At 45.2% G+C, this 27251-nt stretch overlaps 1 protein-coding gene across 3 annotated transcripts in view; it reads right to left on the reverse strand.

The window, feature by feature from the left end:
* Window positions 1–25696, reverse strand: part of Gramd1b (GRAM domain containing 1B) — a 168300-nt gene extending 142604 nt beyond the window's left edge. For 2 of the 3 annotated variants that reach the window (XM_074066504.1, XM_020181582.2), the window contains exon 1: window positions 24445–24953. In XM_074066504.1, the coding sequence (XP_073922605.1) occupies window positions 24445–24818 (374 nt within the window). In that variant the 5' untranslated portion in view covers window positions 24819–24953. Of the gene's footprint in view, window positions 1–24444 lie in introns of all 3 variants that reach the window. The other variant, XR_012445586.1, reaches the window with a different exon arrangement.
* Between the last annotated feature and the right edge of the window lie 1555 nt (window positions 25697–27251).

Consider the following 27251-nt stretch of genomic DNA (forward strand, 5'->3'; position numbering starts at 1 on the left):
TCTGAGTAGGGGAGTGATGTGTTTATTAGAAGACATGAGAAGCACAAGAGGCAGGTCTATAAGGATGCCCTTTCAATAGAGCAGAGACGGTGAAGGCTCAAGCTAAAGGGAGGGAATGGGTGAGGATGGACAAAATCAATGAGAGGGAGAGTTAGGAGGTGCCTAGCTGGAGGCAACAGGACAAAGTGAGGAAGAAATCTAGATTGCCCCATTTGCTCTGCTTGCAGGCTCCTGGGTGCAATTCATCTTCTTTATCCCCCCACCTTAACACAGTGCAAAACAAATGTTAGGCAAGCGATAAATACTGAGGATTAGTTTTCATTACTACCATTTTCATCAATTAATAGCAAAGTAAGTCTACAGTCTTACACCTTATAATAAGGAAGCCTGCTAAAGTGGGTTAGGAGAAGATCCCAGGGAACCTCAACTGGGTTCTATGTAGCCTACACATGCACTTGTCTTGGAGTCATGCATAAATAAAGTATCACTCAGCTACGAAAAATAAAAATATATAGAAGTCAGAGCCTAGCAAAGTGGTGGGCTGTGCTCAGAAGTCTGGGCCCAGCTCTGCCTCTCTCACCAAGTATGTAGAACACAGAACAAGTCATAACAGCATTCTGAATCTCAGTTTACTCATCTGTAAAATGAAGACCCCATCTAGCCTTAAAGGTGAAGTGACGCTAAGCTAAGAAATCTTCCAGGAAATCTGTTTCAAAGCTAAGTGGGAGACACACAGATAAGCATAGAAGGGAATGCTGGACATACTAAGATTTGTGAATGAACCAAGAGGGTGGGGGACAATAGCTGGGAGGAGGATAATAGCCCAAGAACTAATGAGGTTTAGAAACCAGCAGGACAACAAACAGGCGCAGAGGAACAGACATGTGGCTTCCTGGCTCACTTCCTATGTATTCTGTTTGATCCCTTTCTTTCCAGCTTGTCATTTTGTAACAGTCTACAATTCAATTAACAAAATAAGGGACCAACACTTACCAGCTAGAGTGGGTCGAACAGATGGTTTCATCCAATTCTCACCCTTATTTCAGAACAGGAACCAATGACCAAAGAAAGTAAGAGACAGGCGTACAGTCACAGAGGTGCTGAACACTGCAAAGAATAAGGCTCATGTCTGGGACTCTCAGAGCACCTCCTCACTGCTGAACTTGGGGTATGAGAATGTAAGCTGTCAGAGGGCACAAAAGGTATCCTGAACTTTTTTTCTTAGCCCTTGGATAACCAGAATAATTACACACTATTGTGGATGTGTCCTGTGCTGGGGTTAAGAGTTTCCCACATACCAGACTCTTCTCTAACTACTGGGAACACAGAAATAAATAGAATGGGCAAGCTCCCTGTTCCTAAGGGCTCAAAATCTTGAGGGTTTGCAGCAAGGATGCAGAGATGGGAGACAGATCACCAACAAGTGGCAAATAAAAGATGGTAATTTCAAAAGTAAAAAGTACTATGAAGGCAGTAAAACTGAGGGGTGAGATGTGAGTTTCAAAAAAAAAAACCTAAGAAACGGAGAAGGCCACTCTGTAACAAGGGCCAGAGTCTGGACTTGAATCCAGGCAGATCACTCTAGTCAGTGGCTTTGGCAACCATCCTGCACTGAGTGACTAGCACAGCAGCTTGCGTAACGAATACGGGAGGAATGATTGATTTAATGTGGATGCCTATCATCAGAAGAGTTCTCAGTGCATTTTTAATTTGGAAGGGAAATCAGAGGCAGACTCCAGTGAAATCTGTTCTGATTTTAGTTCAGCCTAATGAATTTCTAACTAGTCATAATGGCAACATATAGTTTAATCAAATATTTTTTCTTTCATTCTCTATCTTTTGGGAGAAAAATACACTTAAACATTGGGTTTCCTACTTTCCTAAATATCAACATGACTGTTACACATCTTACACACTATACATATTCAAACTATTTATCATCAGTGTTGGTGAGGATTAAATAGATCACACAACTAGCAAGAGAATACTAAGTGTTCATAATTGCTCAGATACAAGTTAAAGCACTTCTCAAAACATGAGTGTTTTATGTGCCCAGTCTCACAAAAGATGAAATAAGCATTTTAGGGGATACAAAACCCATCCAAATTCCATAAGTGCATGGTGTCCAGCTCTTAGAAATGCCTTTAAATCTTTATTGTTTTATTATTATTATTATATTACTATTTGTCATTTTGGTTTTTACTTTGTTCTATTTTTATTTTTCATTTTGGGTTTTTAGAGGCAGGGTCTCATTTTGTTGCCCAGATTGGCCTCAAACTCATAATCCTCCTGCCTCAGTCTCCCCAGTACTGGGATTACAGGCATGCACCATCATCAAATCTCACTTGTCTTTGAATCTTAAAAGTTCCCACTCTTCATCTTCTGCTGAGCACAAAGAGTACCTTCTCTCTTAATTACACCCCATATCAAAGAATGTCACTCATCTCAAACTTGAAGATGATTTTGTCTTCCATTCATTCATGTTTTCCACAGAGCCTTATGGCTGTACTGCTTAAGATGACACCAAAGATTCATGAAGCCATATTACAGGAAATTGAGCATCAGGCAAGATAGTCATGACCTCTCCATGGCTACTTACTGCCCCTCCACCCCTTTTTCCTTGCCCATGACAAAGGAGATCAGGTTAAAGAAGTGTACAAGGAAATACTATGGGACAATATATAGGCTGCTCTGGTTGATCATACACACAGTCCTAACACTCTCCAGATGGCTTTCTCTTCCCAGTCTGCTAAACCCAAATAACTCAGCAAAGGTGCCCAGCAGTGACAAATGACCACAAACCCTAGGACCTGTCCTTCAGATCAGATACTCTGGCCCTGAATGACACCAACATGAAAATACCTCCTTCCCTTCCATCTAAAGTTAAGGGAGAAGAGAATAAGTGATGAAGAAGTGAGCAAGGTGCCTTGCCTTGATTATTTCAACTTCCAACTAATCTACCAGGTAGGTGTTATCATGGCCACCTATTTATGGAGGAGGAAACTGATGATGCAAAGCAGCCCAAGAGGAGAAAATCTGTTCCAGGCTGGGACTGCTACCAGAATAAAAGTCATATTGCAGGGAAGCCATCTCGCCACCCTAGCTAAAGTTATGGACCAGTGAGAAGCAATGTGGGTGTGGGCCATTATCTATCCTCAACCAAGCTCAAGTTCACAATCAGTAGTGACTTGTGACACCAGAGGCTCTATTACGTAGACTCAGTGGAGTTTCCATGTTCTCACCTATAATACAGCCAAGATCCTGAAGTGGATGGAAGGGACACCAAATACTGACATCAAGACAAGTATCATATTCAACAGGCAAACCAAATTTCCTCCTGATGATTAGTCACTATCCCATGACCAAAAACCACCTAACCTTCCGTAGGCGACATCCATCCAGGTTTAAGAAATAGATACCTTAGGATGAAAGTGTAGCTCAATGGTAGAGCACTTGCTAGCATGCACAAGGCCCTGAGTTCAATCCCCAGCACCACACATGCACAGTATGTAGATAGATGATACATAGATGGATAGAGATATACAAAGATATAAGTTACATGTGTGCATATTACACATACACATTAATTTAAAAAGGGGGTGTGCGTGTGTGTATATTCTCTTGTACTTGACCACCTAACCTCAACCAGTGGGACTTGGAGTTATTTGCACAGTGCCAACTATTTCCTGCCCTCTGAGGATACTCCTGAACCAGTAAGACAATGAAAGTAAATCATTTCCAAACCTGTCCCTGTAGGGGGTCCTTAAACTAGTGGTCCTGCTCTAGGACCCTAGACTCTCCGTGGCTATAAGGGACATGGTCAGACAAATGCAAAGATAACCCTGAAATATCAAAATTTGAAATTGCTTACATCAATGGTACTTGTGAAACACAAAAGTAAACTCTTGTCTCCCTAGCCCATTCTTGGCTGGAGAAATTAAAGGGATGTTTGGTGGTCCTACATCTATCAAAAATGGGAAAAGACCAGCAATTAATGGCTGGGATTCCCCAATCCACAAAGCACCAGCCATCTTTGCCTATTCTGAGACATGAATGAACTAGGCCCTATGTTGAGAATAAGCTTTTCTGCTTTCCTAAGACAGAAATGGCCATCCAACTCTGCTTACTTAGGAAGGTCCTCTATTAGACAGGATGACTTTCACAAGATCGGGCTAATTATGAGGATTGCCCAAGGTCACGGTCACTGCTGTCTTCTTCTTAAAGGCACTTGTCACACCTTAAATTTTATATTTATTCACAATGTTTTGCATTGAATGCCTAATGATTCTCCATAAAAACCTGCCATTGAACAAAGGAAGAGATGAACTATAAATAAATTAGCCAATCCCCTTCAAGAGCAGAGGCCAGCCACTGCTCAAGGGCTGGCACACAGCAGCCAAGCATCAAGAGTTGGTGGAATTTAGACTTTCCTGTCTGGTAGCTTGAATGCTCAAAGTGTCCCTGCAAGTGGGAAGGGGAACAGAGAGAGGAAAATTCAGTCAAAGCTCCCACAGGAGCTATGGCTTTAAAAGAGTAGAGGCATGGTGACATCTCTAGCTATCATGTTTGTCCTTTTTGTTCCACTTCCTATGGATTTTGAATGCCCACATTAGCACTGTGTATATATAAGATTCAGATATACACATGTCAGATATACACATGTACTGAAAAACATAGAGCAGTTGAAAGTGATATAGCACAATCTCTCTCTCTCTTTCTGCCTCTCTTGGCAGTACTGGGTTTAAACCAGGGCCTTGCACTTGCTAGGCAGGTGCTCTATGACTTGAGCCATGCATTCAGCTCTTTTTTGCTTTAATTATTTCTCAGATAGTGTCTCTTGCTTTGTGCCAGGGGCAAGCTTGGGATGGCGATCTTCCAATCTATGCCTCCCTCACACCTAGTACACACCCTCACTTATTTGTTGAGATGAGGGTCTTGCTGACTTTTTGTCCTGGCTGGCCTCAAACCATGATCCTCCATGTCTCTGTTTTCTGAGTAGTTGGGATTATAGACATATACCACCACACCCCGCCCACAAGGTCTTTTTGAGTCTTATTTCTATCATTACTTAGTTGCAGAAGGTGGGCATGTTTCAGAGTTTCGGTTCCCCAAGGACCAGGTGGCCAGACTCATTATATCCATCCCACAAGATGCAGGAACAAATGATGTGATGGGTTGTCATGTCATAAGCACGTTATTGGAAGGCCTGGTATATCCCAGGCAGTGTGAGAAGTTCTGGGACACTTATACCAAGAAAAATTGTACTCTGTTGCTGCCTTCCCTGAGCCCATGGCCTGGAAAGAGTTTTGAAAGGGATAAAGTGCTACCCAAATTAAGAGATTATGGTAAACTACTACTGCCCACATTGTTTTCATTGGTGTCCATTCTCTACCACTCTGACTGGAGGCACCCAACAACAGGTGCCAGCGTCCCTCCTTCCTCTCTTCCTTCCCCCTTGGAGCCAGCTCAAAGCTCCATGCTTTATGGTGGCTCAGAAAAATTCTCATTCACTGCTTGCCTTCAAGGCTGTCATTACACTGGGTAATAAAGGGCCATTTCTACTGGCAGCCCTTTGGCTCTTGGCTCCCATTAGGGCCAAGAGGCTCCCACATATACCAGGACAACTATGTTGGTATTTGACAACTACAGAGGCAGTCACAGCTTAATCCCATCATTTTCCAAGTCTTGGACCAGGTTGGAGCAACAAATGTGTTTGCATTCCAAAATGCCCACACCAAATCAAATTAAGTCCCACTAACAATGGGAAGGGAGTCAGCTCTGCAGGGTCAGCCACCAGCTCCTCCTCCATTCCATATCCTTCCTTCTTCAATCAGTGGAAGATACTGACTTTTACAACTCCTCATTTCCTGATTTCAGCCAACAAACAAATTCCCTTTCAGGGGTGTGTGCAAATAACTTGCTTTTAAACAAACAGGGCCGATGTTGCGTTGCTAATTTGTTGACTGTGTCTCTACCCCCACCAGGATCCCCCCACCAGGATCTAGTAAAATATATAAGGACAGAAACAACTTCGTTCAGTATTATTTCTGAGGTCAAGAATAGTATCTGGCACATAGTACAAGTTTAATAAATATTTGTTGGATTAACTAGGAAGGGAAAAGAAAACAAGGAAGGAAGATTGCATTTACTCCAAAATCCTCTCCCCTGCAAGAGGAATGACTGTTGCCCTGACCTGGAAGCAGAGGATGAGAAAAAGTATTGTTACCGTGGCAACCACAGCTCCAAAAATAATCCCCCTTCAAAGCTGCCATGGTTTTTTTTTTGGCGGGGGGGGGGGGGGGGGGGGGCGGGCAAGTAGGAGTGGGAGAGCCTAACCAATATCTGCAAACCATACCAAGGCTCTGGGTCAAGCACCAGAGAAAATATTGCCTCAATATGCTCTTGCTTGCCAGGTTCTTATATTTAGGTAAGATCAATCCCTCTTCCCCTGGCTATGGCAAATTTGGATCCTCAAATAAAGACCATCCCTAGAAGGACAACAGTCTTAGGTCTCTGGCACTTATAGTCTGAAGGGAGACACAGATCAAAGAAAAAATAGAAATCAACAGGCTTAAAACAGACCAACAAGCCAATACATAATAATCCTGATTTACATAAATGACATATGGGGGATAATTATTCAGCTTCAAGAGGACTTTTTGCTTTGGAAAATGATTTACACTAGAATTTCATGAAAATCGAATTTCCTTAGATGCCTTCAGCACTTGATTATTCATTCATTCCCTAAATACATGTTTGCTGAGCTCCAGCTACGTTCCGTGCAAAGAGCTTCACAGGCGCTGAATAAAGTCAACTCTGGCTTCACGGCTTAGGATCTGGCAAGGAACACAGTGTGGTGAGCGTGTAATCCCATGTCAGTGTAGGACGTACTGTTTATTATACATGTAATAAACACCTGAGTCAGGAAACACTCCCTAGAGGAAGGGCTAATAACCAATGCCAAGGAAGGGGGCAGTAGGGTGGCAAAGTGGATCAGTGTTAGTGTCTGAAGGAACAATGCCTATGAAGACCTGGAAATAAGAGAACATCATATTCAAGGACCAGAAAGATTGTGCTAGCTGGAGACAGAGTTCAAGGAGCAGCAATACATGATGCAGGCACACAGCCCACTCTGTGGCAGAGGCAGAATCAAAAGGGAGGGGCTGCAATAGTCACGAGGACCAGTTAAGAGGATGCTTGTATGTGATGAGAGATGCAGGCAAGAGTGGAGGGAAGTAGACGGACCTGAAGAATATGCCCTTCCAAGGGAGGGAAGCCTCCTAAAATTGAAAGGTACCAATCCCAAGTGGGAGGAACTGCTTTGAAGGGAAAGACAATAGGTTCAATATGGACAGACAAGCTGGGTTTTGAAGACCATCCAATGGAAGCATACATTCAGCCAGGGAGGGGTATGAGCTGAAGGCCCAGCAAAGAGATGCAGTCTGAGATACCAACAAGAGTCATGGCTACAGTTTGACTGTTCATTCCCTGCAAAACTTAGATGAAATGTGTTTGGTGTGGCAGTACTAGCAAGTGGGAGCTTTGGGAAGTGATAAGATCATGAGGGGTTGCCCTTATGGGTAGGCTTAATGCCACCATGAAAGGGTACCTTTGGCTTCCTCTTTACCCTTCTGTCTTCTGTCATGTAAGGACATAGCATTCCTTACCCCTGGAGAGCACACTAAGAAGATGTCACGTGACGCATCATTAGATGCCAATGCCTGGACCCTGGACTTCCCACCTCCAGAACTTTGACAAAATAAATTTCTCTTCTGTACATACCCAGTCTCAGGAATTCTGTTATAGCAGCACAAAATGGATTAAGAACAGTCATCATAAAAAGACATAAAGTCAAGAGCATGGCTAAAACTGACCAAAGACAGTTGTAAATTCAGAAGAGGGGAGAGAAAAAAAATGAATGGCAGTGGGAGGGGAAATAAAAAGACTGGGGTCAGAACCTTAAGCAGGGACAGACAGGTAAGAGGAGTTGCCAAATTCTAAAAACTAAGTTGACGTGCAGTTTTTCAGCACTCATCAATAGACAAAAAAGTGACATGTCATAAATAACCTAAAAAATAGCAAACTTCTGTTCCAGTTTATACTAGCCAGTAGAGCAGGAGGCCTCATAGCGTTCCAAAAATATCTTCACTTTTTTAGACAATCTCTTTTTATTTTATTTCATTACTTATTTATTTCTTGTGGCACTGGGGTTCGAACTCAGGACCTCACGTTTACTAGGCAGGCACTCTACCACTTAAGCTATTCCACCAGCAAAAATATCTTCACTTTTATTAATTAATAAAAGCCTTAGTATAGTTCTTCAAGCATGTGTACTTAACTTTATCCTATAAAATGAAAGAAACATACTCTTCATTTCACAATTTCACTGAGGTCCACAGATATGGACTAACCTGCCCAGAGCCGCAGAGAGAGAAAATTAGCAGAACTGGAGCCTCCACCCTATGCTGTCTCAACTGTAGTCCTAGGAAAAACCACTACTCTCTCCTCAAAGTCAGATGAAGCCTGCCCGAGCATTATGGGTTCACTGACTGAGATATGGCTCTATCCTGGCCAAAGATGGGCTCCCAAGAAATAGAGAGGACAATACAATTAGGGTGCCAGAGATCTGTGTTCTTGAGGCAGGCTAGAAGTAGGGGAAGTTTGGGACTCAAACGTAGGTTGCCCAGGGATGGTCCAGGCCAGCCTAACCTGGCCAGGAACTGCCCATGCCCTTCCCCACTCATTGATTACTGGATGGAATCACTTGGTTCTGCCCTTCCCATGGGTTAGTGTAGGTTTTAAAACCATCTGAAAAAGAGGAGGTCTCTCCCCCCCCCCCGCCCCGCTCTCTGTCTCTCTCTCTGTCTCCTATCTCTCTGTCTCTCTGTCTCTCTGTCTCTCTGTCTCTCTCCTCTCTCTCTCTCTCTGTCTCTCCTGGGCCACCCCATGCTCCCCTTTGTACTTCTCTTCCCTAACTTTTAATAAACTCCCTTTACACTCACGTGTCCTGCCATGGATTCTTCCAGGTGGGACACAGAATTTGGAAGTCTGATCACAGACTGAACCAGTACCATCAACATTATGGATCTATCTCTGGCACTGACCAGCTTCATGGCCTTGGACCTCTGTTTCCCCAAAGTTGAAATCATGTCACAGAACTCACCCATCCTTTAAAATAAGCATGGAACCTGGATTCTGAGAGAGATAGAACCAGGTGTCGACAGGTGGCAGTCGAGTAGGAATGAAGAGGTGTTGGAAAAATCAAAGCCCTACAACCTTCCTCTCCTCTTGTGCACAGCAGATTCTTTCCTTAACCCTGTTTTGTTTTCATGCTTTAGTCTGAATATCATATTGTACTAAAGTATCTTTTACATGTTGTTCTTCCACACTGAACTGTGTGTTCCTTGATAGAAGGATCATCTATTTCCAATTCTATGTCCTAAGCCCATAGCACAGGGCTAATTCTCAGTAAGTTCCCTATCATTGTTAAACTCAGAGAATTACCTCTCCTGAGTTACCTACATTTTTCCACCCAGTCTCTCTGAGAATGAAACAAGGTATGACAGTCAATCAATGGAGGTGTTTTTGGGGAAGCAATCCAAGATGGAGAGGAGTCTTCAGTGTTCCTAAGAACTTTCTGTATGGGCAGGCCACTTTCTACTCTACTCTAAAACTGCCTTGTCTTCTATCATACATGGCTGATAATGGCTGAAGGGGCTCACAGACCTCACTGGAAAAGGTCCATTAATTGTCAGCGCAAAACCAGGGTTCTCCTTTAAATCTGGAGGCATCAGCTCACATCACTAATAATGAGTCTCTTAAGAAGTATTATTAAGGACAGTGAGCAGCTAGCTATTCCTCCATCTCCACTGAGGACAGAGCAAGAGAAAAGGAGTTTGAATTGCACCATGGGGGATTTCCATTAAATCTCAGGTAAAACCTTTCTCAAAAGTATGGCTCCAAACATAGAAAGAAGTAATCAGGAGAGACAGTGCAATCCTCTTTCCTGAGGCCTTTTTTTTTTTAATGAGATATTCACATGTCAGGAAGATGTGGTTTATCATATACCCAGGTGCAGAAAGCACATTATCACCCAAGCAAAGGGCAAACTGTTTCCTGGAGACACTTCCGCCTTGCTCAGAGTAACCTTTATTGCTGCAGCTCTGTCCAACCCTGAGACTCAACCAAAAGGTCAGAAAGAGCTGCAGAGTGCACTGACCCAGCCAGAAAACAAATGTTACCTAGATCAAGACAGACTTCTGGGAGGTCAGCCTGGCACTAGCTGACATGTTTGGGGACAGGAGACCACGACAGGAGGCTAAATGGCACCAATACGTGACAGGGCTCTTCCCCCCCACTTTGGAGAGGTATCTCATCCTGACAGCTCCTCCAGAAATAGTGCTTCAGAAATTTGTTTTTGTTCTTATTTCACAGACTTCCTGTGCTATGATATTGTATATATCCAGCCTTTGTTTCCGGTTCCTGTCACACTGCTCATAAAATCCTTGGCATCTCCTAAGTGATGAGTGTCTTTTATTATTCACCATGAGCCCCCTAGACAACACTTGAGTCTATGCTAATGACCCCTGACAGCCTCAGAATGAAGCCTCTCGCTAGGAAGACCAAGTGATTGGAAATTAGGGGTAGAATTTTAGCCCAACCCACTAACCTCAGGAAAGGGGAAGTGGCAGTTCGGGGATGACCAGAGATCACGCGCTATAAAAACTTTTAGTCAACAGATTTGCTGAGGTTCCCCATCGGATTATTGAACTTGTGAAGGTGCTTGGATGCTGGTATCCCAGAAAGAGCATGGAAGATCCTCAACCCCCTTCCTACCTGCCATACCTTACTTACTCTATGTACTTCTTCATCTGTATCCTTTAGAATAAACAGGCAAGCATCAGTGTTTCCCTGAGTTCTGTGAGCCATGCTAACAAATTAATTGAACCCAAAAAGGGTTCACTTAGTAACTGAGTGGTCAAAAGTATGCATGGCCAGACTTGGAATTGGCATGTATAGTGGAAGTGAGTTAAGAGTGAAACAAAGGAGAAAACCAAGGGCCTGTGACTCACACCTATTATCCTAGCTACTTGGGAGACTGAGATTGGAAGGATTGAGGTTCGAGATCAGCCCAGGTAAATAGTTCATGAGATCTCATTTCAACAATAGTTGGGCATGATGGCATGATGAGCCTGTCATCCAAAACTGTGAGGGAGACTGTGATCAATCAGGAGGATCGTGGTTCCAAGACAGCCTGAGCAAAAAAAGTCCATCTCAAGGAAAAAGAATGTACCTGTCATCCCAGCTACGGTGGGAAGTGTAAAGTAGCAGGACCACAGTCCAGGCAGGTCTTAGCCAAAAGAAAGACCCCATCTCCAAAATAACCAGGGCAAAAAAGACTGGGGGCATGGCTCAAGTGATAAGAGCACCTGCCTAACAAGCTCAAAGCCCTAAGTTCAAATCCCAGTACCATTAAAAAAAAAGAAAAAGAAAGCAACAAAGGAGAAATTGAAGAGGAGAAATTCTAGGACTTGCCTCAGTAGGGAAGAGATCTTCAGAGGATTTATAAGAAAACAGACATTGATGGGGCTGAAGTAACGCTGTAAATACAGCACTTTCAAAGGTTGAGTAGACCAAAGGCAGCTCTTGCTGGTCACCCATGTTTGTTGAACATTTTACATGTTTTGAGAAATTTAGAAAATCAGAAATCAAAGATTACAATGAGAAATTTGATCTTCTAAAATTGCTTTGGAAAAAAAAATAAATAAATAAAATAAAATTGCTTTGGACAATAGTCCCTTATTCTAGCTTTGCTGTGGGCAGTTCTGGGGCAGCACAGTGGCTGAACCTAATGTTCCTTTCAAAGAGGACAAAGTTTGGACATAATGGAGAAGGGATATCCACTGAGAGTAAAAGAATAAATTAGTGAACTATGTTACATTAACACCTCAAAAGAAGCTTAAAAGTCAGAACTAAGCGTGGTGGCTCAGGACTGTACATGGTAGCTCACGCCTATACTCTGTAATCCCAGCTACTCAGGAAATGGAGGTCAAGAGGACTTCGGTTTCCGTCTAGCCTAGGCAAAAAGTTATGGAGACCCCAATCTCAACAAATAAGCTGGGTATAGTAGTACAAGCCTGTAACTCCAACTACACAAGAGGCATATGTAGGAGAAGGTAGAGGTTTCAGGCCAGCCAGGCAAAAAGCAAGACTACCTAAAACATAAATCAAAAAGGGCTGGAGGCTTGGCTCAAGTGCTAGAGTGTTGCCTAGCATGCACAAGGACCTGAGTTCAAACACCAGTACTGCCCCTCCCCGCTAAAACAGACAGGAAGTAATGTGAACCAAAGGGCCAAAGTCCCTTAGCTCGACTCCCTGGAAACACTTAGCCTTCTGCACAAGAAAGGGTAAAATGGTCAGGGGGTAGAGAAAAGAAGCCCTTATGCTCCTTTGTATAGGAGTACCAAGCCTGTTGACACTACGAGCGCTACACTGAGGAAGACAGAAGACAAAAGAGTTGGTAGGATTGTAAAAGTTAGAATGTTTCAACAAGCTTTGTGTAAAGTAACGTTTTATGAGAATGGATGTTGGGACTAGTTAGGAAACACTGCCTCTACTGAGTACTGTAAAACCCACACCATTAATAAAATCCATTACAGTTGGAATGTGAGACTTGATGGGATTAAGGGAAAACTTGTTGGGAAATTGGTGTGCTCTAACAGGCTTTATGTGAAGCAGTTGTACCTGTCTTACCTGATTGTATTATAGGAATGGACCTTGCATATGACTGGGGAATGGGTCCCATGCCTAGTCTTACAAAACAGAAGGCATGTGAATCTGCCCCTTGAGCTACATTAATTAGAACCAGGAAGACTGTCTAAACCCCAGTGTGGAGTAGAAACTGGATTGCCTGTATACACAAATTCTCTCTTGTATAGCCCTGTGTGCAGTCTAGTCTGGGTTTATGGCAAAAACCTGTGAGCATCCTCCAGCAACAACTGCTGGGACTTTGGGCTGGAGAACTTAAAATGTTTATACAGAATCATGCCACCTGGGGAACACAGGAGGAGAAACTCAGGAGAAGGGAGCCTCTTTCTCCCTAGAACTAGGGAGAAAGAACTGAAGAATGGCTAGATTCTATCACCACTTGGACAGTGCCCTATAAACCACTCTCAGATGATCAACAAAGACCTGTTGGGTTTATAGATGGCAGCTCCAAAGAGAGAAACAGCAACCTGTTTGGAAGGATGCCATTCTGATTGAAGAAGGTAAAGAAAAACAAATCAGCTCTGTGGGCTGTTTTCCTAGCAGTGATGGATGGATTGAACCATGGTAAAATTTGCTAGGTTTGGGTTTTTACTCATTTATGGGCAGTGGTCAATGACATAGTCCCTAGTCAAGCAGAAAGGGAATGGAAACCTGGACTAGTAAAGGGATGCCCAACATGGGGCACGGTCCTATGGAAATCAGTGGGAATTTGCAGGGTGCATTAAAGGAGGACATGTCACTGCCCATCACAACTCCATTCCAGACTCAGAAGATGACTGGGATCCAAAGGAGATAGACAGCCTTGTGTGCTTCTATTAGGTGGCCACCTGGGTACATAAACAGGCACAGCGGTTCCACAACAATGCAGAGATGGGTTGAACCAAGACACATTCCTCTTGCACCATCTGAGACACCTAATGTCAATCCAAACTCTTCTGACTGCCAACAAGAGAGATTGCTGATGACTCTACAATAGATTTCCCAATGGGCAGGTCCTGCCAGGAGCTGGCATCAGACTGATGCTGGTAGCCGTAGGGGGCTACAAATAGGCCCTGACAAGAATAGACACTTACTTCTGACTCTAGACTACATATTCGGTGGAAGGTGCAAACACCCGGAGTGCTATAGAAGAGCCGAAACAGAAGACACTGCACCAATCTGGATCTCCAACTGTCATTTCTTCAAAACAGGAAACATTATATATTCCATAATATCCAACAATGAACAGAGATATCCTCTTCGGAGTAATAGTGTAATCAAGAAATGGACTGTGAGCATGTGCTCATAGTCAACATAACAGGAGCTAAGGGAGCATTCCCTGTCTTCTGGCAGATCTGGAGGAGAAAGGGAGGGGAGAATGCCAGCATGATGACTCTCTCTCAATCTGTGTTCTAAGTGCCATAACAAAATACCTGACACTTGGTAATTTATAAAGAATAGAAGTTCATTTGGCTCCTGGTTCTAGAGGCTGAGCAGTCCAAGTACATAGCATCTGGTGAAGGCCTTCTGACTGCATCACAACATGGCAGAGGACATCACATGGTGGCACAAGCAGGCCACCTTAGGTGTCTCTGTCTTCCTATAATCCTATCATGGGGTCAACTCTCATGACTCATCTAATCCTAATTACCTCCCAAAGGCCCCACCTTCAAATATCATCAACATATGAAATTGGGATTAAGTTTCAATATATAAATGTCTGGGGAGACATACAAACAATAGTAGGTAACTATGCATATATTTTTTTCTTTGTTTTTTTTGGTGCTGGAGATTAAACCTAGGACCTCATGCATGCTGAGCACATGCTCAACCACAGAGCTATATCTACAGCCCTACCTTTTTTTTTTCTTTTTTCTTTCTTTCTTCCCCATATCACCTTAAATTTCTTTTTCCTACCTGACATGGTAGTCACATGACCAGGGGGCTAGACTACATGTGTTAGAAGCATGGCTAATTCCTAAAGAAGAAACTGAAACCATATTTTTAACCTTTTTCAGAATTCCTAAAGGCCTCATAAAGCAGGTTGTACCTTCCCCCTCATCTGGCACAACTGGGACACAAAATAAGTGCGGCTACACTGCTGCCCCCTGTCACCCTACAGCGTGTAAGTATGTGTGGGCTGAGGAGAGGCACTTGCTAGACTAGCACTGCTGACGGCCCTGTAGCCAGCACAGTGGCTGAACCTGAAGTTCCTTGCAAAGGTGGGATAGTTTGGAATATGGATAGCCACTGAGATTAAAAGAATAAGTGGGTTAAATGATGAAGTTAATCCAATATTGCTTTAACACCTCAAAAAAGGCTTACAACAAGAGATGATACTGTGGCTTAGCTTAGTTGGATCAGGCATCTGAAAAGGGGAAGGCTTGCATTGCTGAGACCACTCCTACCTTCAGAACCTGACAAGATTAGATGGAAAACTGCAAATCTGAGTGGCCTTGAATCGGGAGATCTTTCCACATGATATAAGGATAGACTGAATTAATTATTAATGACTGAATGGGACTCTAGTAATGTGCCTGTGTCTTTGAACTGCTTAGAATCCTTTTGTTTATAAAGGATTCGTGATCAAAGATGAGGGGGGTGGTCTGTGGTATAATGTGAAATGTATTGGACCTTTGTCCCCAGTTCCAGTCACAGAGCTCCTAAAACCCATAGAATCTTCAAAGTGACAGGAGGATCTTTTATCCATAGTCAAACCCTTTGATAACACCTGAGTTTATGTTAATGGGGTAACCTGATGAAAGCTAATTCTATTTTTTTTTAAAGGTTAATTTAGTTCTTGTTGGGTCTGGGGACCTACAGACAGATGAGTGAGTATCCCATCCCTCATGGAGAGCACTATGAGCCCTGCACCCTGAAAAGGAGTTACATGGTCTTATAAATCTGCATCTTCGGGAGGAGATACATACATGATCTCATTCATCTGTCGAAAAGCTGATAAACAGAATGCTCTCAAAGTTGTTCCCACCTATAAGGAGCAAACAGACAGCTCATCGAAGAGCCCACACACACGAATCCACGGTCAATGGAAAGAACCCACCTAACCCTTACCCTAACCCAAAGTTAAAGCATCCATAAAAAGCCCCAGCCTTCACCTGAGCAGGGAGCCACAGGTTTCTGCTCTAGCTGTAGCCTTTTCTTTCGCTAATAAATCCTACCTTGTGTGCCAACCTTGTTGTCCCACAAGTCAATCAGCTGCCTCACGAGCCAATTCTCTGGCCTGTGAAGGCAAGGACCCTCGACACTGGCAAGCAACATTCTGAAGTTTAAGGGGTCACATCTACTAATGGCCTTCCTGCTAACAATCCAGAGGTGGCATAGGACATTACATGGCAAGAGACAAGGACCAGGCATGTATGTCTATCTGGTCTCTCTTCTTCTTCTTTCAACCATGGGGGCTCCACCATGATGACTTTAATCCTACTCACCTCCCAAAGGCCCCACCTTTAAACACCACAGTTGGATTAAATTCCTACCCTCTTAATATTTCTCAGTGGAGATTCACCTCCAGCTTGAGTTCTGGGGAGCAAACCATATTCAAATCATATCAATTACCATCCCCAAACTGGGCCCACAGGCAAATTCTCTTTCCATATAGTTGCAAAAGACAGGTGGAAAATCAAGTGGGTTATTAACTGTTTTTCTAGTTCCTTCCCTCAGACTTGTCATTTCCTGGCTACATTTGCCAACCAGAAGCAGCACAACTGCAAACCTCTGTGGTCAGATTTCCAGGTAGAGGCACCAGGCCAGGGACAGGTTTTACCACAGTAAAGTGCTGGCAAGAAGAGACCTTAAAAAGAATACAGAGGCTCCAGAGATGTGATAGATAAGTCAGACATTAGCCAAGGCCTTAGGTCAGAGGCCTGAGTTCTAGCTGGTCACCTAGCTCTGTCACCATGTCATGCATGGTCACCTCACTTCTTTATCTCATCTATGGATCTGGGTTGAATGACCAGTCTCAGCCCTGTCACAGAATGTGCAAAGTTTACAGAAGAAACGGTTTCACACCATCTGACCCAAAAATCTCAAAGGAAATGCCCATGAGTTTCTTTATCCCTGTCCCATCAACAGTCTTAGCTAATATACAGACATATTTTCCTAGCGATGATTCTGAACTATATGACCTGAATCAAAAACCCAGAAACATAATCCAAAAACAGAAGAGAGCATCTGAAATCAGGTGGCATGTGACTGCCTTTGGTGGCATGGGTGTGCCAGACCATTGTCGGACAGCTCTTTTCACAAGCTGGAAGCAACTCCATCCTTTCTCCAAGTTGAAAGCCCACGTTCAGTTTTTTGTTTTGTATCCCTGGGAGAGGTTTTACCATCTCCTCTGACAGAGGGACGCTTTCTCCAGCTCCAAAGTCATAGGCAAAGAACTCCTGAGGCCCCTAAGACAATTATTAGCTGTGTCTTCCTCTTTCACACCAGGTACTAGAGCCCTTGGCAAGTCACACATGTCAAAGAATCCCAAGAAGGTAAAGGCCCCAGGGAAAGCCCTCAGCCTTCCTAAAGCTCTTGTACACACAGCAGCCCAGCAACCATGCTAGGGCTGTCCAGCCTGAGCTCTGCATCTACACACCTGCTCCAGTGCATTCAGCTTCCCCAATGGGGTCAGGAAGAAAATTCCCCACTGGCAGCTTAGCCATTCAGACACCTTAATGAAAACTGAGTTCCCTGGAAGCAATTATCAATGACCAATATAGCAACTGGAGGATATATAGTAGCTGGGAACAACTAACCAAGAAGGGCAGAATTATCACCTAATAATCTGCCCCCATTCATTCCAGTCTTTTGTCTGATATGCAATTGGCACAGCCAAGTGCACAGCTACATGGAAACTCTCGAAATACCAACTCCCACAGAGGAACCTGGCCAGTGTGAATCACGCACAGGGCTCCATCTCCACTGTCTCAGTTTCCACAAACTATTTTAATCTAGAAACCACATCTACAGCCAAAAGCAGGCTGTTCTGACTAGGCAGTCCACCTATACCATCAGCATGGCCCACTCATTGCTGTGCTCCCCACAACCCCCACACACATCTCCTCAGCAGCCTGCCCATCCTACTGACTCAGTACCTACCTACCACAACCAACTTCTCCAAACCTACACCTCTCAAGCATGCAACAGCCCACTGCTTCCAGGCCCTGGGGAGATAGCAAAGTGGAACTGTAAAGAACTCAGGCTTTTGAATCAGAAAAACATAGTTCAAATCTCAGCCTTGCTTCTGATCAAACAGAACCAAGTTAATCTCCGAACTTCAGGTTTCTCAGCTGTAAAACCTACCTTGGGTTTACTGTAAGGATTAAAGGTAATCATATGGTTAAGGAGCTTAGCAGAAAACTTGGCAGAAAGTAGGACTCAGTCCCAGCCCTCAAGGAATTATGGGTCTTGTAGAAATTTTTGCTTGTTAACCCTATCCAGCACTGATTACTTAGTTTAATGATCAGTCCAAGTCTCCTTTGCATGTGTTTGTTGCTTTGTGTTAAGAAGGACATGCTGGCTGGCACTGGTGGCTCACATCTGTAATCCTAGCTGCTAAGAGGCAGAGATCAGGAGGATCAAGGTTCAGAGCCAGCCCCGGGCAAATAGTTCACAAAACCCTATCTTGAAAAAACCCATCACAAAAAAGGGCTGGTGGAGTGGTTCAAGCAGTAAGAGCACCTGCCTAGCAAGTGTAAGGCCCTGAGTTCAAACCCCAGTGCAGAAGGATATGAGTTTCTCTTTACCATACTCCCTGTGCTTCTCACACCCAGCAGGGCACACAGAGTAGCCAGCCATGCAAATAATGACCCTATGATTAGTAGACTATTTAGATGCACACATTTACCCTGCTCCCCTGGAAATTGAGCTTAAACCTGAAGCAAGTCCTTCTTCCTCCAAGGACCTGAGGAAGGGGATGGAGAATCAAGACAAAAACACCAAAGATATCAATTCATTACCTGCAAACAACACGCTGGCCAGGCTGGTACCAGAGAATAACCTAGCCTACCAGGCTAGGCAGAATCAGTGATACTACTGACAGTCAGACATGGAGCCAAACAGAAAGCCTGAGGCTTCAGGGTGAAAATACTCTCTAGCTACCAGCCTGCTAGACTGTGAGCAATCATGATAGGTTAGGGATAGAAGAGAGGACAGAAAGGCCAAGGGAAAAGGAGATAGGTAGGTGTGTGCCTGGAAGAGAAGCAGAGAGGTGATTTCACGTCCCCCAGAAAGACAGTCTGCAGTTGGCCATTGTCTAATCCACTGGCGTTTGTCAGCTTTGCCTGCCATCTCCAGAGTGATGGTAAGAGGCCATCTTGGAAAATGGAGGTCTGCCTGATGTCTGGCCTTTTATCAAAATGCAGCAAGTCAAGGGCCTTTGATCCTCAGTTTGGATTTTGAACAATTACCACAGCCAGTTTGGGCTAAGAGACTTAGAAAGACATCCAGGTAGGTTACTACTTCTTTTTCTTTTTGTTCCTCTTATATTTTGTCGTTGTTGTTGATTTATTACAACTACTAATTACAAGAGTTTGCCCATCAAGTTCATACTACATTATTTCCTGAGTTCAGAGACAATATAGCCAGAAACAAACAAAAATGAAAACCAAAAAAGTCATCTTATATTAACTGGTATTTATGACAATGATTCCCAATTAGGCAACTGTTAGAACAGGACATGGCTTCAGGTCTGCATCTCATCATGATTCCACCCAATTACCCAGAAGACCAGGAACTGCTGGCCTCAGATACCATGGTGAGCATGTCTCTCACAAGTTCCAGAACCTGCACTAGCTCCCTACTGAGCTGAATCCTTTTTGTATATTAAAAAAGTTCTGTGAGCCAGGTGCTGGTGGCTCAGGCCTGTAATCCTAGCTACTCAGCAGGCAGAGATCAGGAGGATCAAGGTTCAAAGCCAATCTGGGCAGATAGTTGCAGAACCCTACCTTGAAAATACCCACCACAAAAAAGACCTGATGGAGTGGCTCAGGTGGCACAGCTTGTGCCTAGCAAGCATGAGTCCCTTAGTTCAAACCCCAGTAGCACCAAAAAAAAAAAAAGAAAGAAAAACCCTCTGTGTACAAGATCTCAATATATTTTTGATGACTGACTAAATGAAATTCAAACTTTGCCATATTTCGAAGTCTGTCAGCTCATCTGCTCACAATTCTGAATTTTCTGCAATCTCCACTAAGACCACATTTGGTCATCCACCCTCATTTCCTAGCCAACACACCCACTATGGTTTCAATGAATCCTGACTCATGTTAATGGATTTGGAGATGGGGCCTGGGTAAAGTAATTAGGATTAGATGAGGTCATGAGGGTAGGGTCTTCATGATGGCTTTAGTGGCTTTAGGAGAGGAAGACACCCCGGCCTCCTTTGTCTTGCCTGTGATGCCCCTCACCATATTATGATACAGCACAAGGCCTTCTTCACCTGACGCTGACCAGACGCAAGTGCCATGTTCTTAAACTTTCCAGCCTCCAGAACCATGTGCCAAATAAACTTCTATTCTTTATAAATTACCTAGTCTCTGGTATTTTATTAATAGCAACAGAAAACAGACTTTGACAGTCATCCATTCCCATCTTTAAGCCAACACATCCAATAGCTATTTGGCCATCCTTCAAAGCTCAGCTCCACAGGAATCTTAGTGGTTGTCTAGGGCTGATGGGATAAAGGGGGTGGGGGAGACCTTGAGAGTGCTAGTTAAAGGGCATGGGTTCTTTTGTGAAGTGGCAAAAATGTTTTAAAATTAGCTATGATGATGATTGTATATATCCATGAATATACTAAAAACCATTGGATAAATACTTTTGACTCCATCCTGGAAACTGAACTCAGGGTCTTGTGTATGCTAGGTAGGTATTCCACAACTGAGCTACACTCCCAGCCCCAAATTAAACACTTTCTCTTTAAGTGGGAGAATTTATTGCGATAGAAAAGTGTAAAGTAGGAGAATTGAGCTCCCAGAGTTGGGGGGGTTCCAAAAGAATGTGTGTCCCCCCCAATTAAACACTTTAAATAGGCAAATTGTATAGTATGTAAATTACATCTCAATAAAGCTGTTTTTAAAAACTCATCTCCTTCAGGAAACTTTCCCAGACTTATGAATGAGAATTTCACTTCAAACAGTAAAAAAGAGGGACTTATTCACTCTCTCATTATTGATTATTCATCAGTGAACATCTGTGTTTTACCATGACAGGTCAAATAGAGTGCCAGACACTCAAAACACAGGGATGGACAAGAAGATAGTGATGATGATTTGGGGTTGTTTTTTTTTTGTTTATTTGTTTGTTTGTTTTTGTTTGAGACAGGGTCTCACTATGTAAACAAGGATGGTCTCAAATTTTCTATAGTCCATTTCCACCTCCCAGGTGCTGAGATTACTGGAGTACATCACCACACCCATCAAGATAAACAAGGTAAGATTTGAGGTATGCTAGTGCTCTTGGTCCTTGTGTCCCCAACCAAACTAACTCTACCATATCCTCTACTTCTCTCTTCACAGAGTGTAAGGAGAAGAAAGGGATCTCTTGATCTTCTTTGTATTTTCAACTTTGTGTAGTTAAAATCCATAAGCCACGGCCGTCTTAGTCCCTTACCTACCTCATCAGACTGAATTCCATCTCAAACCTGAAAAGTGTTTTTCTCTGCTGTGGAGAGGTAGGGAATGTGACTAGGGAAAGATGCCACGGTATGTTAATCCTCCTTAATCCAAGTGAGAGCGAAGCCATTTTCTAACCATCATTTCCAAGTCCCACAATGTGGGAGGAGACCCAGGTGCTTCTCTGGGACACGTGAGTCCCTAACCTCATACTCTCAAGCCCACATCCACCCTATGTGGGAGACTCACAGAACAAGGATAACAAGCCCGCACTCTGGAACAGCAAGAGGAAGCTTACAGAACGTTTTCATAGGTATTAATCTTATCTGTTCTACTCTTGTGACTTCCCATGAGCCCACAGTAAACTGAGGTGTCCACTGTTCCTTAGTGAACCAATGGCAGAACTTAAGTGTAAACCTCAGTCTCCCAACTTTAAGCCCAATGTGTCTGCCCTCTATTGCCTCTCCTTCCCTAGCAATCTTGGCGGGAACCTATAGGTACCTGTTCACTTGACTGCTTCCTTTCTTTCCAAGAAGACTCCCTTCTACAAGGTCTAGAATGATGGGATTTTGGTTTAGACACAATCCAGACAGCTTCCAACAGACGTGACACAGAGCAGCTGTTAAGAGTAGAGATTTGAGTCAGGCAAATTTGGGGTTGAATGCAGTCTGCTCTTCTCTACATATACTCTTGGCCCTTCATATTTTTGAGTTCTACATTCAGAAGAAAATTACACCTGTACTGTAATTTTTCTTATGATTACAGTTGTACTGTATTGTTGAGGGAATAAACAGTTGCATTTACACTGCATTGGGTGTTCTAAGTAATCTAGGAAAGATTTAAAGTATACAGGCAGGGACTTTAAGTGTGGCTCAAGTGGTAGAAGGGCTACCTAGCAAGTAGAAGGCCCTGAGTTCAAATCCCAGGACCACCAAAAAAATAAAATAAAGTATACAAGAGGATGTGCACAGGTGATATGCCAATACTATGCCATTTCATACAAGGGATTTGGTACGTGCAAGAAGTTCTGGAACCAACCCCCCGTGTATACCAAAGGATGCCAAGATACATATAATTCTTTTAATCCAACAGTGGCCATTTAAAAGAACTGCCTTAAATTACACCTTCGAGATGAAAGTCCTTCTTATTTCAGGTTAGTCTCTACACCAACGAAACGAAGCATTCTACACACTTAAATAACTCTCAAAAACAGGCACACCTTCCATACTTCTACACATTTACCCCCCTTCCCACCCTAGCCAGTAATACAAGACTGTTTCCTCCATATTCTGTCCTCAGCATAGTTGGCAGAATCTCAGGGTCTCCAGGTCTCTTTTATGGTCTCACATTTGTGAGGAAAGCTGTCAAGACATCACAAACTATTTTAGCTCAAGATTAACCCATAATGGGACCAAGTGTGTCCCACTTCCCTCCACTCTGTGGGAAAGGCAGTAGGATGAAGTACCAGAACAGAAAGAACTGTTACCCCCAAGGCCCACATGAAGTCCCAGAACAAAGCTCTACTTCTGCATTAGCCAGGAGAACCACATCCAGTCATGGCACCCAGAAGAGAGATACGTTGGAAGACTCAGAGTGCACATCTTCTGCAACCCTCTTCCTCAGCGTTCCCCTCAAAGATTCCTGACTCACTGGTTTCTCTTTGCCTGTGCCCATATTGTACCTCTGATCTCAAATTTTTCCTGCTGTTTTCTACCTGTCTGCATTTGTCATGGTTTGAGCCTCTTCCTCCCATAAGTCTTCCCCTAGTTCTCCAGGGTTCACTTTTCTTGTATATATCACCCAGTGGCTCTATCTTCTTAGTATGAGTGAACCTCACATGTCTTTTTTGTTTTGGGGGTTTTGTTTTGTTTTTTGCAGTGTTGGGGATTGAACCCAGGGCCTTATATATGGTAGGCAGTTCTACCACAGAGCTACTGAGCTACAATCCCTAGCCCTTTCTAATTTCTTAGACAAATGTTCTCCCTTTCTCCTACTTAACTTTCACATCCTCTCACTCTACCCACGCACCCTCCTCAACATCACTTCCATTATGGTACCAGACGTGAGCTCACAAGAACACTCAGTAAATACTCCTGAATGAAAATGAATGGCAGTGAACAGATGAGGCCAAAGGGATCCCAGGGAAAGTGGTCCATGACTCACTTACTCCACAGAAAAGCACAAATCTCTGTTACAAGTCAGGGCCCACAGTCTAAACCAAAATGGGTAGGTACATGTTATCAAAGAACCCGGGAGGACTTGGTACCCCTGACAGGCAAGGAGCTGGACTCGAACACAGGCTCCTTGAAACAATATTCCCCACCAAGACTGGGTGGAGCTGCCCTACGAGTTTCACACCAAGTCTCCCAATGTGGAAAGCACACTCTCTCTACTTAGATGCCACATTTACCAACAAAAAAGTATCTGGCACAAACCACAGTGGTATGGAAATGTAACTCTGATCGGGTAGCAAGTAAGACTCACTCAATGCGAACAGGCAAACGAAATAATGAAAACCTCAAAGGAGTCCAGAAATAGAAGTGGAGGGCTGGAGGAGTGGCTCAAGCGGTAAGGCGCCTGCCTAGCAAGTACAAGTCCCTGAGTTCAAACCCAGGCCTCGCCATATAATCTTTCTCTCTAGCCTTCTGCCATCTCCATCTGCACATGGGAATCATAGTGGTATCTATCTCAGAGAATTTGTGCGAGGGTGAAACTTGGAGGTACTTGGTGAAGCGCTCCACACAGTGGCCTGCACATAGTAAGCGCTTAACAAATCCGAGCTGCTACGATTTGTATTACTCGTTTTTGCTGAAAGAAATCAAAGCAGATGGAATGCACCATGAAGCCCCATGGTCAAAGTGTCACATAACATAACGCCCCTAGTCCCGAGGTGGAGAGAGGGTGAAGAGCGTGGGTGCTAAAGTCCTCTAGCCCTGGTCCCCTGAGCTGTGCCCGAAGCGACTCTGGTGACGTATGAGGCTCCCCGCTTTCGTCCCGGAAGTTTCCACCAGGATGCCCTGGGGCCCCTGGGCCGCTCTGGGGACGGGCTGGAGGCCAGGGCAGAACAGGGACGTACCTGCTTTCACTGCACTCCTTCCGCTCCCTCACCCTCAGCCACTTGCGGAGAAGGAAGCGCTTGCGGCGCGGGGAAGCGCTGGGTGTGGAGCAGTTGGACCACGGGGTGTCCTCGTCGCTGGAGGGCGTGATCTCGATGGACGGCAGCTGCAGGAACTCCTTGCCTGGGGCCAGGACGCCGGGCAGGTCCGGGGCCAGGCCGGCCTCCAGGCTCTGCTCCTGCACGTTCTTCATCCGACGCATCTTCAAGCGCCGGCGGCGGAGCGTGGGGGTCGACGAGCTGGACCAGACCGAGCTGCCCTCCGGCGCGCCCTGCGGCTCGGGCACCTGCACGGCGGGCAGCTGCAGGTTCTCCATCATGTTGGCCGCCGGCATCGGGGTCCGTGGCCGCCGCGCCTCCTCCGCGCCCTGGGCCAGCAGCCTCGCTCGCGGATCCCCACCCCCGGCCCGCGGGCACTGTCCCCTCTCAGGTTAGGAAGGGCTGGCGGCTCAAGCGACCAGAAGAGCCAAGTTCCTTTTCCCGGAACGCCGAGAGGAAGAGACTGGAGGGGAAGCGGCGCGCCACCGCCAGCCGACTAACTTTTCGGAGCGCGCGTCCTCCTGGCCGTCCGCCGATGGCGAGGGGACCCGGGCGTCAGCCACCCGGCCGCCCTTCTGGGGCTCCCCTCGCGCACCCGCTTGTTTGTCTTCCGCCGCGCTCGCTCTCTCGCTCGCTCTCTCGCTCGCTTGCGTCTTTGCCTTAGCGGGACTCGGCAGCCCCAGGCCCCAGGGGGCGGCGCAGCTAACTCTCAGCGGTTTGCGTTCAGCAGACCAGGTTGGGGAGCCGGCTGGGCGCTGCAGGGAAGCAGAGGGCAGGAGGAAGAGGCGGTGATGAGAGGGAGAGGGGAAAAGAAAGAGAGAGAGAGAGGAAGCGAGATACTGGATAAAAACAAAAAGAGAGGAGGAGGAGCAGGGGGCTGCCGAGGGGGTGGGCTGCTCTCCTGAAAGGGCTTGCACAGGCGGCGACAGCAGTGTAACTGTACTCGGGATCCCGTGGGGAGGGACTCTACCTCCAGTGAAGGCTGCTCCAATCAGCCTAATGAAATAGGAGCACAAACCAAACTTTCTCAGGGCTGCGATTGGCCAGGCAGCTCTCCTTAGCGAACTCCCTGTTTTTCCCTGGGGGAGGGGAATCGAGAGATTCAGTTCTCACTCTCTCAGGCCACCCAAGGTACAGGGTTGAGGAAAAGCTAGGGGATTTGTTAGCGGAATCTCTTCTCCTAAGAAAGGTGCCTTTGAGTTATTTGGAGTGCAAATGGGAGAACGGGAAGACTGGACATAGTGGGAGAAAGCAAGATTCCTGGAGGCTGCTTCCAAAATGACAAGCTGAGAGGAGAGGACAGTTCTGTGGCATGAGCTGACACCAGACATGACATACCAAAGAAAGACAGACAATAGGATGGAGAGACACAGGACACCAGTAAGGAAAAGACACTGACCCCTGTACATGGTGAGTGACCCTGCCAAAACCATAGCCCCATCCCAAGAAAAGAACCAAAGGAGAGGAGGGTGATCAAAGCAAAGCAATGCACCCCATGGACCCCTGGGGCATCAAGTGCACCCCCTTTCTATTCCTGGGACTAGTTCAGTGCTGCTTCAGTCTGCCCGGGGCATAGCTGGATCATAAAGCCTAGCACATCCCAAGTCAAGGAGCCTAGAAAATATGGTCATTCTTGGTAGTGTTTCAAGACATGCTGACCCACTCCCTCCCTAGACCAAGGGTGTACCCTAAGAGATGGGCCCCAGAAGGGATCCGCCCTGGGGAGGCACTCTCTGCTAGACTGAGTCCAAGCAGCCCAGCTTCTGGAACACAAACTGTGTTACACATTGCCCTTGCTTCACAGCAGGGCATTTGCCTCTCAGTACAGACCAGTAGGAACACCAACGACTACACTACCAAGTCCACAATCTGACCCACTCTCTTCTCTCCCCTCTCTGTGAGTCCAGGTTCCTCCTGGGATGCCCAGCTTCTGTGCTAGGACAAGGGCCACATTTCACAGATGTCCCAAAGCTGAGGAAAAATCATGTTCCTACAGGCCACAAGAATTCACTACAAAAACTATACATTCACGCATGTCAATGATGTCAGTAAGACATCAAGGGTGACAGCTGGCTAACGGGTCCATCATGCCCTGCAATGACACATGGGGGGGCTCAAGACATCCTGACATTACACAGCCTCTCAGAGACTGTGAAAAAGAATGAAGTACATCTCGTTCATGGGAAGACAGGCTGAAAAGCCAAGACCAGGCCTACCTATAAACAACTCCCCAGAACCTGGGTCCTTTTCCTGACTCCTCACATCCGGCCACTGGCTCTCTTAGGGATAATTTGGTGTCACTCGACTTTAGCTCCCGGATGTGGTATGGAAAGGAGAAACTCCTTTCCATGAGGTGTCAGGCCTGGCAAGGAGCAAGACAGCTGGCTCTTCCTGCTCCGGGGTTCTGGAGACTGGCCTGGGACTCCAAACTTCAGTCTGGAGAGCTAAGCCAAGGATCCACACAGTTTGTTCACTGCCTTGGATCTCCCCCAAGAAGGAGCACTTTGACAACTTCCCTGTTCAAGGCATCTGCCTGTTGAAGGGGTTGTTGTAGGAGAGTAGGATCTCAGGTGTTTGGTGGAAGAAAAAAAGACAAGACACTGCCATTCATTTGGAGGCCAAAAAATAGAGAATCCGCAAGACAGGAGCCAGAAACTCAAGGGATATTTGGAGAAAGGGAGGATCAACCAAGAGTGCAGCCATGTTTACATTCGCTAAGAGGACTGTGA

Source organism: Castor canadensis, chromosome 2 (genome assembly GCF_047511655.1).
Source record: "Castor canadensis chromosome 2, mCasCan1.hap1v2, whole genome shotgun sequence".
NCBI lineage: Eukaryota > Metazoa > Chordata > Mammalia > Rodentia > Castoridae > Castor > Castor canadensis.